At 48.9% G+C, this 16,299-nt stretch overlaps 1 protein-coding gene across 1 annotated transcript in view; it reads left to right on the top strand.

The window, feature by feature from the left end:
* The window catches only part of NDC1 (NDC1 transmembrane nucleoporin), an 81,886-nt gene that overhangs the window by 7,371 nt on the left and 58,216 nt on the right, over positions 1–16,299 (top strand). Inside the window, exon 3 of the mRNA XM_082264859.1 lies at positions 890–991. Coding sequence (XP_082120985.1) covers positions 890–991 — 102 coding nt within the window. The remainder of the gene's footprint in view (positions 1–889; positions 992–16,299) is intronic.

Below are 16,299 nucleotides of genomic sequence, written 5' to 3'. Positions count from 1 at the left end.
ATGTGCCCCTTAATAAATTAGGTAAAGCTTCACTTTGCAAAGAATACTCAATCACATGCAAGGAAAATAAAAAAAACTAATTTTTACTTGCACATGGTTCAATGATCAAAATCTTCAGAGCTTCCTCTCAGATCAAGATCAACTGCACTTGTAGGGCACGATATATTTTCCTTAAAAGGTAACTCCGCTTTCATGGGGGGAAAAAATAGCAAATAATGAAAAAAAAAATATAGCGTAGATAATCGGGACACAACAAGTCATATTGTAATTGAATGTTATTAAAAATGACCTTTCCTTTGCAATCTGCAGCCGCTGTAATTTTCTGAAAATGCAATGCAAAATGGCTACCTGGAGCTGTTCTGTACACAGAATGTATACTGACCACACCCCAGAAACATCATTTCCTGCTTGTATGATTGGCTCACCAATTTTCCCAGAAGTCTGCACTAAGAAGTCAGATTTTTGGCATCCTCTGCAACAAAAATGTCATTTTTGGTGAGATATTCCCAATAGGAACACATCTAAAGGGATGCAGGCCCAGCAGCTTTCCTCATTAGAGCCCTGCAGCTGCCACAGCTGAATGATAATTATGAAACCACTCCCATTAGACTCACTCTGCACAGAGGCAGAGAAGAACAAACAATGATTTCTTCAGAATAACAAAAGGTAAGAATCTGCAACAAAGTTTGGTAAAATCCTTGTAATGTACAGAGATCACCCAGAGGGCAATGTGGTGTTTTGTTGTGTGTTTTTTTTTTTTTTTTTTTTCTTCCCAAAAAAAAAGTTGTTACGCTTTTAAGTAAAGTGTTTCATTAGACAAGAATATGTGACTCGTTCCCTTTTGATAATATGATCAAGTCATAAATTTATTGTATTTTCTGTTTTACAGATATACTGGGTGATGTTTCCAGTAGTTCCACATTCTTTTGTCTGCTTTTGCTGTCATTACTGCAGGGGGTCCAATGTGCCTTCAATGTGAAGTTTTACTCAGGTGAGCTTTAATTTAGAAAAAACTGGCCAACTGCAGAAAACCTGAATCGAAAACCAATGATCGATGAGAGCAATCCTGTACAACACAATTTATTAATCTCGGTGCCAGATGGACAAATCCCAAATGCTATCATGATGACTGGGAAACGTCTATACAGTTAACTATTCCTTTTTCAAGGGGAATTTTCATAATTACTTGAGAAATTTGCTTACTATTGGGGACTTTCAGAATGCAGCTATCATTTTTTATTTCTAAGGCAGGTTAAAAATTTGTGGAATGTTTGCTTCCCTTGGGCAACAGCCAACTCCATGTGAATCGGTTTTCTGGTCAATTCATGGTTGTTAATTTTAAAGGGTAAAGTGAATCTAGAACTGAAGTGCCACATCATAATGTTGCAGTCCAGATAAATAGAAGTTTATTCCAATGTAAAACCAAATGAAAACTTAAGCCCCGTACACACGTAGCGATTGTCGGCCGTAAATATTTGGCCGCCGAACGATCGGCCGATTGTCGGCTTGTTAGTGTGATGCTTCCGACAACCGACATCGACTTTTCGGCCGAACAGAATCTGTTGTGCACGCATTAAAATTTTTGTTGGCCAACACCAGAACGGCTGATTGTTCGCCAGTCAGTACAGAATTCGGCCGACAAACAGCCGATTAGCAAGACTGGGCATGCTCAGAAAAGAAAAAACACACGGAAAGTTAACCATCACATGACATCACTTCTGCAGTCGGCTGTTGTTGGCCGACAAAATTCATGTGCAGTCTTTTGCAGTTTTCAGCCGACAGGACAGCACCGGACAAAAGACGGCCGATCGTTCGGCCGACATTCGGGACGTGTGTACGTGTGCACCCACATAACCCTCATCCACTCATCTTTGATCACACTGCACCACTACACCATCTTACTATCTATCCCACCCCCTTTCATGCAAAACAAACCCCCACAACAATCCATACTTGCGCCAACCATCCTAACCTAATAATTCCCCATAAATTTTATATTTCTAATGTATATTATAAATATAATTTGTGACACACCTTGACTATGCACTTGAATTGATTATACTATCTACCTTTTTTTAGATCTAGAAAGCCTTGTCTAAAAGCGTTTTTATGCTATATTACAGCGAGGAAAAATAATTTGATCCCCTGAAGATTTTGTAAGTTTGCCAACTTACAAAGAAATGGAGAGTCTATAACTATCATGTGTTTTTTTAACCACTTAAGCCCCGGAGGATTTGGCTGCTAAACGACCAGGGGGTATTTTGCGATTCGGCACTGCGTGACTTTAACGGACAATTGCGCGGTCGTGCGATGCTGTACCTAAACAAATTTAACGTCCTTTTTTTCCCACAAACAGAGCTTTCTTTTGGTGGTATTTAATCACCTGTGCGCTTTTTACTTTTTGCGCTATTAACAAAAAAAGAGCGTAAATTTTGCAAAAATAACAATGTTTTTCACATATTTTTTTTATATGAAATTCCCCAAAAAAAATGTAAAAATCAAAATTTTTTTAACATTTTCGGCCAATTTGTTTTATGCTACATATGTTTGGTAAAATCGCAAAAAGCGTATTTTTATTGGTTTGCACAAAAGTTATCGCGTTTACTAACAAAGGGAAAGATTTTTGTCATTTTTGTTGTTTTTTTTTTTTTTTAACGCGTAATGGCGGCAATCTGCGTTTTTTTTTTCTCTTTTTTTTTTGCGGTACTGCGACATTGGGGCGGACAGATCGGACCCTTGACTGACATTTTTGACACTTTTGGGGTTACCAGTGACATTTCTACAGTAATCAGTGCTATAAATATGCACTGTTACTGTAAAAATACACTGGTAGTGAAGGGGTTAACTTTATTTGAGAGGGAGGGGCTGTGTGTGTCCCTAGGGGCGTGATTCTTACTGTGATTGGCTGTGACTTGAGGTGTAAGGACACTGATCAACGGTTCTACATAGTAGAACCGTGTGATCAGTGTTTTTACACCGAGGAGAATGACAGGCAGCTTGTTTACACAAGCCGCCTGACTTTCTCCCTCTCCCCCGATGATCGGCGAGTGACCGGCGGACATCGGGTCCGCCGGTCACACGCGCGGGGGGGTCCGTGACCGAGCGGGAGCGCGCCTCCGGCGGCGTGCGCTCGCTCCCTAGACCCTCCCAGAGTAGTGACGTTAATTAACGTCACTTTGCCTGTGAGGGGCTGACCGCCGCAGTAAATTTACTTGCGGCGGTCGGCAAGCGGTTAATGATAGACAGAAAATCAACCAAAAATGCAGAAAAACGCTTGATAAATTGAATTGCAGTTCAGTAACTTAGCAGAGTAAGCATTTGATCCCCTACCAACCAACAATAATTCTGGCTCCCACAGACTGGGTACATTATGTGCTCATGTGGTACACAGATTAGTCCTGTCAATTTCAAGAAGGTATAAAAGACCCCTGTCCACAGAATCGTTCTTCCATTGAAACCTCACCACCATGGCCAAGACCAAAGAGCTGTCAGTGGATGTCGGGGACAAGATGGCAGACCTGCACAAGGCTGGAATGTGCTACAAGACCATCAGCAAGAAGCTTGAAGATGAGAAGGAGACAACTGTTGGAGTGATTATTCACAAATGGAAGAAATCCAAAATCGCCCTCGGTCTGGAGCTCCATGTTTGTTTCATCAGTTCAGTCACGTTTTTTTCAAAGGAAAAAAATGGATCAGTTTCCATCTTCTTTTTTTTTTTTACCTCCACTACCAATGCAAAAAAATTGCTTGTCCGTTCCGTTTTTTTTACGGAAGAAAAATAGGGCTTTGATCCGTTCCAAAAAACTGATGTTGACGGAAGCGCATGTAAATGGATGATAATCCATTTACATACGTTTTGCCATAGAGATGCTTTATTGTCCAATTTTCATCCGCCAACGGATGGATGAAAAACGGTCAAACGGAACACCCGTGTGAAAAGGGCCTTTTACTGCTCTTCAGGGGCTTCTAGTGCAAAATGCTAAAATATACAGTTTGCAGGAAATAGACACAGAGGATACTATACTGTGGGTAAAATAATTATTTGATCTCCTGCAGATTTTGTCTGTCTGCCCACTTACTAAGAAATGAAGAGTCTATAATTTTTATCATAGGGGTATTTTAAATGATAGACAGAATATCTACCAAAGATCCAGAAAAAAAAAAAACACATTATACAATGGTATAAAATGGAGTTGCAGTTCAGTGAGTAAAATAAGTATTTGATCCTCAAGTAAAACATGACTAAGGGGCGTGGTCTGGACATGGCCGGCTGAGGTCGCATCCCTGCTGAGCTCCGTGCCTTCTTCCACCCAGCCTGACTTACCTTAGCAGTGGACGTTGATATGAGGTCGGCCAGAAAGAGGAAAACCAAGGGTACCTCTGGAGGTGTGGGGTCTTCTTCTGGAAAGCGTTCCAGCGGTGAAATTCGGCACTTTTTTCCGGCATCCCAGGCCTCCTCCCCGGCTGGCAACATGGCGGCCATGCACGGCCCGGGGCCTTCTGGCGGGAACGATCCCTCGACCTCTCCTGCCTCCTCTGCCGGGACTCTCCTGGATACCCCGGCGGCGTTTCACCCGCCGACCTTGGGGTCCCAGCCTGTGACGGGGGTGGATGAGGAGCTGAGGGCGCTCATTCGCTCCCTGCCCAGCACTAAGGACATAGAAGCCATTGTGGGCCGCCTGGAGGCGGCGCACCAGCGAGAAGTACAGAAGGTTCGTGGAGAGGTCGAGCGGGTGGCCGACCGTGTCACGGCAGGAGAGGCTACCCTGGCTTCAGTGGATCGGCGATTGGCAGCGGTGGAGCGGGAGACTGCTGCACAGCGGGAGGCCGCGGTGGCGATGCAGCTCCACATGGAGGATCTGGAAGATCGGAGTCGGCGGAACAATGTCCGCCTCAAAGGACTGCCGGAGGCTACCGGCCAAGAGGACCTGTCCGCCACAGTTAGCGCCATCCTGAGCAGCCTGCTGGGTGAGCATCTTCCTGCTAATGTTGAATTTGATAGGGTCCACAGAGCCCTCGGCCCCCGATCGGCGGACCCTGCCCGGCCGCGGGATGTGATCTGCCGCTTCCACCGGTACACCCATCGGGAACTTGTAATCCGAAAAGCGTGGGAAGCCGGAGCTGTGGACTTCGACGGGGCTCAGGTTAAGATCCTGCCGGATCTCTCCAGGGCTACCCTGTATCGTAGGGCCCTTCTGCGACCAGTCCTGGACCTGACTCGGAGGGAAGGTGCTACTTACCGTTGGGGATATCCGCTGACGGTTACCATCCGGAAGGGTAACTCTTCCTTCACTCTCCGCTCACCGGCGGAGCTGCCGTCCTTCTTTGAGTTCCTGGAGACTCCGCCGGTGGAGGTGCCGAACTGGCTGACGCTGCTTCCACGACCTGCCGAACGACGGAACAGACCATCCCGGAGCGGGGGTGCCTCACCCCCCCCGCAGCCGCAACGCTCCCGCCGCCGCTCCAGGTCCAGGGTGCCGGAGATTCGTCGCGAGGACTGAACGGTGCGCGGCCCGGTCCTGTGAGTATGGGGGTGCATTGCCGCCTACCCTGCACATTGCCCTTTCCTATCCCCTAGGGACTACAGCTGCTGCCCCGTCAGGAGTTGTATAGTGATGGACCCCTGCTTGTGTGGTGATGGCCCTCACGTGCCCCCCCTCCCCCCCTTGTTTTTTATGTCTTCTTTCTCCTTTTTGCCCGCTGTCCTTGCTGGCACAACTGACGGACTCTGCCCCGAATGCCCGAGTAATCAGTTATGTTTGAGTGCCCCCCCCCCCCCCCCGCCCCCACACTGTTTCCCTTGCCCTGGACTTCTGGATCTCCCGGTGCACAGTGCCCTGCCTGAGGACTGCTGCTGCTGTGTCCCCGAGGTCCCATGCTCCTAGCTTCTGGACTGCCTTGCTGCTACACCCCTTCCCCTGCCGGGGCACCCCGGGATCCATGGTTGGGGGGGGGTGGCCCCCCGGGTGGCCTTGGGTCTTGGTCCCCCTCACTTAGCCCGCACCCTGGTTTTGGTGGTTTGGGATGGGGGGTTGGTGGGAGAGGTGGACTCTGGGCTGTTTTCCGGGGACCTACGGACATGAACGGGGGGTTTTGGGGGGCTTGAACTTCTGCTCCCTCCTGGTTGGGCCTGTGGGGTACATTGGCGGGTGGGGGTTGGCGGACATTGCCGGGCATTGGGCTTGCATTTTTCTGACTGTATTGGGGGAGGGGGGCCGTTGCTATTGCTATTGATATTGTGGGGGGGATGTGTCGGACCTCTCGGTGGGGGACGTGGGCCTTCTGACTTCCTGGAGGGGGGTCCGAGTAGCCACACGGTTTGAGATGCACGGGGTGGCGGGAGGGTTGGGGGTGGGGATCGGACCCTGCCCACTAGGCTGACCCCTATGGTGATGGTGTTGCGCCGGCTCACCCAAGGGACCTCAGGAGATGGCTGCTCGGACCCCCTCTCCATCGGGGTACTGTTAATTTACTGCAATTACTGTTATAGTTATGGGTTATGTTCACTAGCTGCTGTTCTTGATATGTGACGGAGCTGTGTGGCCGGCTGTGGCTCTCCGCTTCTGGCTCTCTTCTGGTGCGGCTCCGTACTCGCTTCTACCGCTCTCTTTACATGGACGAGCTCCCTGCCATATGGGACCAGCTCGATACCGTCCACGACGGTCCCTTGTTTGCCCTACCGCCTCGGTCTCCTTCCTCCAATTGCCCACACCTGGGGTTGGGCTGGGTGGAGGGCCGGAGGCTGCGGTTCAGGCTGTACCTGTCTACCCACATCCCCAAATAGGCCTGCGCGGGAGTGCCCTTAAGGGTCTCCGAGCGCCTGGTGGCTTAGCTGCCCTTTAGTTGGAGCGGGGTGTTCCCTACCCCGGCCTCCTTTTCTACTTGTCTGCTTTTCCTCTCAGTCTCTGAATTTTCTTTTCCCTTTTTTTTTTTTCTTTTCTCTCTCTCTCCTAGTCTACCCTTCTTTTTCCCCCTTCTTTCCGGCTCCCTTCCTTCCGTCCTACCCGTCGTCTGGTACTTCTTTTCCCTAGCCCTTTTTGGTCCCTTCCCCTCCCCCTCGGCATGGACGAACTCACGGTGGTCTCCCTGAACGCTAAGGGGCTTAACGTCCCAGAGAAGCGTAAGGTCCTTCTTAACGAGTTACATCGCCGGCGGGCTGATGTGGCGTTCCTCCAGGAGACGCATTTCCGCTCGGACCGCCTGCAGCGACTGACTAACCGGTACTACCCCACTTCCTATCACTCCACGCACGCTGCTGCCAAGTCACGGGGGGTATCCATTCTTGTGGCGGCAAGGGTGCCTTGGACTTGCCAGGACTCCCTGCTAGATCCAAATGGCCGTTTTGTGTTTCTGAGGGGCACCATTGGGGAGACTATGGTGACACTGGCGAGTGTCTACGCCCCTAACGATGGCCAGGACGTGTTTATCGCCCGAGTCCTTAAAAGATTGGCCTCCTTTCAGGTGGGCCAGCTGATCTTGGGGGGCGACTTCAACGTCCCGCTATCCCCGACGGTGGATACGTCCTCCGGCGGCTCTTCGGTGCCCCACTCTCCACGAAGCTCAGCTTATCGACGTGTGGAGAATGCAACACAATGGGGAACGCGACTATTCCTTTTTCTCGCCACCCCACAGGTTAAACTCCAGAATAGACTATTTTCTGATCCCGCATTGCCAGTTACACGCGGTGCTGGATTCCACGATCGACACGATGACTTTCTCCGATCACGCGCCGATTTCGCTTGTGTACAAACTGGCGGATGGTATGCGGGGGAAGACGCGGTTCTGGCGCCTGAGCGACTCCCTCCTCAATAACGAGGAGGTCCGGTCGGACGTTCTGAGGGAACTTACGGAATTCTTCCGGACCAACACCACGGATGACTGTGATCCGGGGACTATCTGGGAGGCCCATAAGGCAGTCATTCGGGGAGTATACCTGAAACATGGTGCTCGACTGAAGAGGCTGAGATCTCAACAACTACAGCGACTCTTGGGGGCGATTCACCTGTTGGAAACCTCCCATAAAAAGCACCTGGATCGGTCAGATGAACAGGAACTGTTCGTACTCCGCCGCCAGGTGCAGGATCTTATGTTCTCCAAAGCCAAGGCAGACCTGCAGAGGGCACGGCATGCCTTTTTATATGGAGGGGAACAAGTGCGGGAGGCTTTTGGCGGCCTCGGTTAAGGCGCAGAGGCTTGCCAATTTTATACCCTGTATCACATCTCCCTCGGGGGGTTCCGCTACTCTGCCCGAACAGATCGCTGGTGCGTTCCGGGGCTTCTATGACTCTTTGTATAACCTCCCGGACCACGGGGGCGCTACGGCCGCCGTGGAGGAATACCTGGCCTCGGTGGTCCTCCCATCTTTGGGTGATGAGGCCAGGGGGGAGCTGGAGGCCCCCGTTACCCTGCGGGAGCTTCAGACAGCGGTGGGATCTCTGCAGGCGGGGAAGGCTCCGGGTCCTGACGGCTTCACCCTGCCTTATTACTCCACCTACCTGGAGGTCCTCGGACCTCACTTGGTGGCGTGGCTTAACCTGCTGGGCAAGGGGGAGTCGTCTTTTCCACCGGACACGCTTCGGGCTCACATATCGGTCCTCCCCAAGGACGGTAAGGACCCTTCCAGCTGCGGCAGCTACAGGCCTATCTCCTTGCTGAACATAGACCTGAAGGTGTTCACGAAGATTCTGGCCAATCGCCTCAGCCACCATATGCCGCACTTGGTCCACTTGGATCAGGTGGGCTTCATTCCCTCTCGGGAGGCGAGGGACAATACCTCTAAGGTCCTGAACCTTATCCACGTGGCCCAATCGACGAAAACGCCCTGCGTATTGCTCAACACGGATGCGGAGAAAGCGTTTGACCGCGTCAGTTGGCGGTTCATGCTTTCTACGTTGAGGGCTATGGGCTTCGGAGATACGTTGATGTCCTGGATAGGGCATATTTATTCTCACCCCTCGGCCCAAGTGAAGTGTAATGGAGTACTTTCTGCCCCTTTTGACATCTCTAATGGTACCCGGCAGGGATGTCCCTTATCCCCGCTGCTGTTCGCGCTCTCTCTAGAACCATTTCTGGGACGAATACGGGCCAACCCCGACATATCGGGAATTAAGGTTGGTGACCTAGAGTGCAAGGTGTCAGCATACGCCGACGATATGCTCTTCTCCATCACGAACCCGGCGATCTCAGCACCTAATTTGATGAAGGAACTGGAACGGTACGGCCAGTGTTCTAACTTAAAAGTGAACTTTCACAAATCCGAGGCTTTGGGGGTGGGCGTTCCGGCCCCCCTCTTGGCGCACTTGTCCTCGACGTTGCCTTTCAAATGGACTCAGGGAGCTCTGACATACCTTGGGACCCAGATCCCCTCGGACCTCTCCAAAATCTATGAATTGAACTTCCCGCCCCTCTTGACCCATATTCGTGGCCTGCTACAGACCTGGAATACCGGACTGCATTCTTGGTTCGGCCGATGCAACCTAATTAAGATGTCGATCCTCCCTAAAATTTTGTACCTGCTGCAGGCGCTTCCTGTGCAGATCCCGGCCTCATTCTTTGCCCAAACCCACAGCATCTTCCTGAAATTCATCTGGGCCCGCGGGAGGCCTAGGCTGTCTCGTGCCCAGTTGACTCTGCCAAAGCACTCTGGGGGCCTGGCCCTCCCTGATGTAGCTAAATATCATCAAGCGGTCCACCTCGGCCGGCTGATTGATTGGCGGAGACATGGTACGGGTAAATTGTGGGTGCAGTTGGAGAGGGGACAGACCGTAGCCTCCCTGGAGGGCATGCCATGGGTTAGGGGGGAGCTTCCACGGGGCCTCCGGGCGCATCCCACGATCGGCGTGACGATTACAACCACTCGTCGCGTTCTTTCGCACCCCTCCATATCCACGCAGTCATCCCCGCTTTACCCGGTCCTGGGTAACCCGGAGTTTTCCCCTGGATTGGAGGACTCGGCTTTCCGCGGATTGATGTCCAGGGGCGTTTCTCAAGCAGTCCACTTCCTCAGGGGATCTCGGTGGCCGACGATAGAGGAGCTGATGTCGAGCAGTGGCTCCTTTCGACTGGGGTTCTGGCACGCTGCCCAGGTACACCATTATCTACGCTCCTTACCGGACCCCTCGTCATTCTCCAGGGACCTCACTCCCTATGAGGAATACTGCGTGGGGGACGGGAGCCTGCCGGGTACGCTGTCCAAATCCTATGGCCTCCTGCTCTCGCCGGGAGAGGACTATGTCCTCCCTGGGTTGGGCAGGTGGGAGCGGGATCTTCAGCTGCAGCTCACCCCGGCGCAACGCCTGAAAGTATACGCCCTGGCTTTGAAGACGCCGACCTGCGCGAAATTGCAGGAGTTGAACTATAAAATCCTTACCCGGTGGTATAGGGTTCCCTCTACTTTGCACAAAATTTTTCCGGACACACTGAACCTTTGCTGGAGGTGCCAGAGTGATGTGGGCACGATACTCCACATTTTCTGGTCATGTCCTCGTCTACGCCCTTTCTGGCAAGCCGTCCGGGCCCTCTTGGGGGAACTATCGGACCGGGAAATCCCGGATACTCCGGAGTTCTTCCTACTTCAGGTCTCCTCTACACCGATCTCGAAAAGTAAAAAATCGATTATCCCCCATGTTCTGAGTGCTGCCAAGGCTTGCATCCCGGTGCTATGGAAGACAACTAGAGTACCGACTATAGGGGATTGTATGCGCAGGATGGAGGACGTGAACAGAATGGAGGACCTCACCCTCACGAGGCAGCACCGCAGGGAGCGGTACGATAGGATTTGGGGTTTCTGGAATGTCTTCGTGCTCTCTGACAAGGGCAGGTCTCTGATGTGCGGCTGATCTTCACCTCGGGAGTGCCCGTGGGTTTTGTCCATGCGGGGAGTTGCCCCTTCTGCCCCCCCGTCCCTATCCTTTCACCATCCTTCTTTGTCTTCTCTGTGTGTCACCCATTCTCGGGCTCTGTTCCCTTTTATCTTTTCCTTTTTTAGATAAAATTGGGGAGCGACGGCCGGAAACGGTTATTCTCTCTCCGTAATGCAGCTTCTCCACATGCCTGTATTAGTGCCTGGCTATCTGTGAATCGGGTTGGATGTGCCTGCACCTTCCCCGCCCTCGGGGATGGGTCCTATGATTTCGCCAGGACCTTCATTGATCTTCGATCTGCTGTTTTAGTATGTTTCTTCTTTCAATGTTATGTTTGCTACATATGTCTGTATGGTACATGTCACAGATTGTTTCTCGACTGTTGTTCCTTTTTCATAAATAAAATATTTGAAAAAAAAAAAAACATGACTAAGTACTTGATGGAGAAACCCTTGTTGGAATGCACGAAGGGAAAATGTTTCTTGTAGTTGGTTACCAGGTTTGCACACATCTCAGGAGAGATTTAGGTTTTTTTTTTTTTTTTTACAGACCCTCTCTAAATCCTTAGGGTTTTCTTGGCAGTCACTTAGCAACTCGAAGTTTCAGCTCCCTCCATACATTTTCTATAGGATTAGGGTCTGGAGACTGGCTAGGTCACTCCATGACCTTAATGTGTTTCTTCTTGAGCCACTCCTTTGTTGCCTTAGTGGTATGTTTTGGGTCATTGTGATGCTGGAAGACCAATCCACAACCCATCTTCATTGTTCTGGTTGAGGGAAGAAGGTTCTGATCCAAGATTTCGCAATACATGGCCCCGTCTATTGGCCCCCTCAATGAAGCAAAGTCGGCCTGTACCTTTTAGAAGAGAAACCACTCCAAAGCATAACGTTTCCACCTCTGTGCTTGACTGTAGGGATGGTGTTCTTAGAGTCCTAGTCAGCATTTTTCTTCCTGCAAACACAGTAAGTTGAGTTAATGCCAAAGAGCACAATTTTGGTCTCCTCCGACCACAGCAATTTCTCCCAATCCTTTTCTAAATCAATTAGCTATTCATTGGCAAACTTCAGATGGGCCTGTACATGTGTCTTCTTGAGGAGCAGGACCTTTTGGACGCTGCAAGATTTTAATCCATAGCAGCGTATTGTGTTATCAATTGTTTGGAGACTGTGGACCCAGCTGGCCTTGAGATCATTCACAAGCTCCTTCCATGAAGTTCTGGGCTGATCCCTCACTTTTCTCATGACCATTCTTAACCCATGAGGCAAAATCCTACATGGAGCTTCAGACCGAGGGCGATTTTGGATTTCTCCCATTTGTGAATAATCGCTCCAACAGTTGTCTCCTCCTCATCTTCAAGCTTCTTGCTGATGGTCTTGTAGCCTTGTGCAGGTCTACAATCTTTTTTTGTTTTTTTGCACTATAAGCAAAAAAGACCAATAATTGTGAAGGGAAAAAAAATCGAATCTCTTCATAAGTTTAGGTCAATCTGTATTCTGCTACATATTTTTAGTAAACAAAATCTCAATAGCGTATATTGATTGGTTTGCACAAAAGTTATAGCATCTACAAATTTTGTGTGTGTGTGTGTGTGTGTATATATATATATATATATATATATATATATATATATATATATATATATATATATATATATATATATATATATATATATATAATATTATTATTAGTTTTTTTTTTTTTTTTTTTTTATACTAGTAATGGCAGCGATAAGCGACTTATACCAGGACTGCGATATTGCAGCGCACAGTCTGACACGTTGTGGGAACCAGTTACCCTAATATAGTGATCAGTGCTAAAAATATACACGTCACTGTACTAATGACACTGATTGGGAAGGGGTTAAAAATCTAGGGTCATCAAAGGGTTAAATGTGTGCCTAACCAGTGTTTTGTGTGTTCAGTGAGGTGCTTTTACTAAGATGTGCTGGATTTTTTCCCCCTTGCTTTGCAGAGAAACAAAATCCAGCACATCCCCATTGACAGGACAGAGCTCTGCCTTTTTTACATAGGCAGAGCTTTATTCTGTCTTTCTCATTTGATCAGCGGGTGCCTGCGGTTATCCATTGACCAATTACAGCACAAGCAGCGCATGCCCCCTACCTGAAGTGCCAGTTTACATACTGGGTATGTGATCCAGCACAGGAGAAGCCACTTTGCCGCCATACTCCTACATGGGGCAGTCAGCCTCTTTAGATCGGTCAACAGATCGGCTTCTACAAATTCGTCTGTGCCAAAAAAAAAAAAATTAGAGCATGTACAGAGCAGGGTGAGACCGTGTTTTAGTGGATTTTAAACCGTATAGGCACTTATTTTTAGTGTTTTACAGAGCTATACCTGCAAAAGGGGCCAGAATTAAGTGATCTGGCAGAACCTAATTTGCTGACTAACGTTCCACTTTAAGGCCTCATTTACAATAAGTGCAGAGACCTCCAGTTTTTCTGCACGCGTTCGGCAAGGGCACAAAAAAACAATTGTGCTCTGTGTCCTGTTTACACCACAACAGATTTATTTTCTGCACAGGAAAAAAACTGACATAACATTGGTGTGAACAGGGCACGTAACTGACGCGCATGCAAACTGATGTCTCCAAGTGAAATCTGTGCGGTTTTCCTATCAGTTTTCATGTACGTATCGTGTGAATGAAGCCCCAAAGGGGAAGTAAACCCTCCTATCGTTTTCTGCCATTGAAGCTGCCATCTTGGCATCTGTTTAATCCTCAATTGCTATGATGCTGCACATGTGATCACTTATGACAGCAGCCATAGATCGGATAGTTTGACAGTTTGGTTAAGAACACAACCAATGTGACAGTTACATTCCCTGCATATGCCGGGAATGTTCCTTTTTTTTTTTTTTTTTTTTTTTTTTTTAAACTCTTAAATTGATGGGTTTACTTGCGCTTTTAAAGTGGAACTTTTTAGTCAGAAAATGAAGCCCTGCTTAGTCACTTCAGGCTGCCCCTTTGCAGGTATAGCTGCAACAATGGGTGCCTATACTGTTTAAAATCCAGTAATATGTTCTCACCCTGCTCTGCATATGGTCAGTTGCTCTCCATTTTTAGGCACTGCTTAGTTTGTAGCTCTGCTGACAGCCTCAAAGTGGAATTAAACCCACTACTTCTTTACAGCCAAAGAAGCTGCTTCTGTTTGATCTGCAACTGCCATGGTGCAGCACATGTGATCAGTTATCACACCATCCATTTGATGGTATAACAGTTTGGTGGAGGATGCATGTAAATCTGACAGGTATAGCAAACCCCGCATTCCAAGAATGGAACTGTTTGTTTTTTTTTTGTTTTTTTTTTTTATATAAACCATCATTGGGTTTAGTTCCTTCTCTGATTTACTGCTGTTCAGGGGATCTGGGCTTCAGCCAAATGGCAGCCTCCAGCAAGAAAACAGGTGCAATGCTGGAGGCAATTTATAACACAAACTCATTTTGGTGGCATAATTATTGATGTGGAATGTATGTTCCTTGCTAAAGAACATTATTTTTAGCAAGCTGTTATGGGTAAAGTTCCACTTTACTATTTTTAAACTGACGTGTTGGTACCAGCACACACTCATCAGCTGCTGGCTTTTAGCAGCCGCACCAGTATGTTTGTGTTGTGTTTTTTTTTTTTTTTTTGTTTAGTTTGCGATTTTAAATCCATTATTCATAATGTAATTCTGTTCTGTACATATTGAAATTTAGACTAAAAGCAAAACTTTATTTCTCTTTCGTCCTCCGACAGTCGCCGCCCACTTCATATTCATCACCAATGGGGGTTATGTCCTTTATTCCGTAGGAGTAGCTAGGCAATAGAATATGTTAGTACAAAGACTTTTAACATATCCCACCCCCAGGGGGTGGTCCCCTCAGTACATAACCCTCCACTTCCTGTATCCAACTCAGTTTCATTTGTCTAGCTGTCAGGAGTAGCTGGAAGTTTCTGTGCTGGGGCACCTTGTCTCAGCTCTCTTTCCTTTCTTTGGATTTTATTTGAGTTTTTTCTCTCTTTCTTGTTAGCTGTTATTTTGCCAGCGTTAGTTAGTTCTTCTGATGAAGAGGATCATGCGGGCTGCGTCTCGGGCTGACCCCTCTGGTAGCAGGCTGTGGGTCAGTGGCTTCTCAGCCCGCCATCGAACGTTCAGTCAGGTATCGCTCCTGAGTTATCTGAACGACCCATCCCTGTTCCGTGCAGGGATGCTAGGTGAGGTGGCTACCTCACTGGACACTGTGCGGTTTCTCAACCCACCTTCTGATGCGTCCTGGATGCGACTCTCCCTGCCTCATGTGCAGCGGTTTGTTCGCCTGTGCGGGTCCCCCACGCCATGTGAGAGGTAAGTGCATTTATGTGGGGACCTGTCTGTCTGGGGGGTGTCAGTCTGGGACTGTGTACCTTGCCCTGTGTTCACACTGTTACGTTTTCCCTATCTCTCACATTGCAAGCTGTGGGCTGCAGGAGGGGGGGCTGGCTGCACTCTGTGTCAGTTTTCTGTTTGTGTGAACGGCTGTGTGCTGTGGGGCTTGAGTTTCTCATGCTTGGGGCACATTACAGCGCCGCTGCGGCGGTTTACCATGTTCCTTTTTTGGGCAGATGGTGTGTTTTACTTCTCCCTCATGGGGTGTGGGAGCGGCGGTTTCGGCGCCAAACGGCGCCATTTTGACTGCGATCGCTCCGGCCGCATGTTTTACATGCATGGCGGCCATTTTCTTGTAGCCTCCATAGGCTTTCATAGAGCGCCCTGTATGCCAGCATTTCCTTTCCTTCAGGAGCACCGCAGGCAGCAGCAGCACCGATCTCTCCAGGTTCATTTCTTTTTATTCCCTGTATCCTGCCTTGGTATACTTGTCCCTGTGGGGGTCCCTTGTGTGGGATGCTTAGTGTGAGTGGGCTACGATCGCAGCGCTCTCTTAAAGGGGCGGTCACCCATTTATTTTTGCTGCTACAAGGGCATGGATTTTCAGGAATACTAGTTTCTCTTACGTCCTCCGACAGTCGCCGCCTCTTCATATTCGTCACATATGGGGTATTAGACTTTGCTCCGAAGGAGTAGCTAGGCAACAGAATATGTTAACAATAAAGCTTTAACATATCCCACCCTCAAGGGGTGGTCCCCTCAGTCAATACCCTCCTACTTCCTGCAACCATATCTCAGTTTTAATGTCTAGCTTGTCAGGAGTGGCTGGCTCTCTCTGTGCTGGGACTTTTTGTCCCAGACTCTTTCTTCTTTTTAATATTTTGTTTGAGTTTTCTCTCTACCTTTACTTAGCTGTTATTTTTGTCAGCATTAGTTAGTTCTTCGGACGAAGAGGATCATGCGGACTGGGTCTCGGGCTGATCCCCCTGGTCGCAGGTCGTGGGTCAGTGGCTTCCCAGTCTGCCATCGAGCGTTCAGCCAGGTAACGCTCCTGGCACAGTGAACGACCCATCC

The sequence above is a fragment of the Pelophylax lessonae genome (genome assembly GCF_965119305.1).
Source record: "Pelophylax lessonae genome assembly, chromosome: 8".
Lineage (NCBI taxonomy): Eukaryota > Metazoa > Chordata > Amphibia > Anura > Ranidae > Pelophylax > Pelophylax lessonae.
This window is presented reverse-complemented; position numbering and strand designations above follow the sequence as displayed.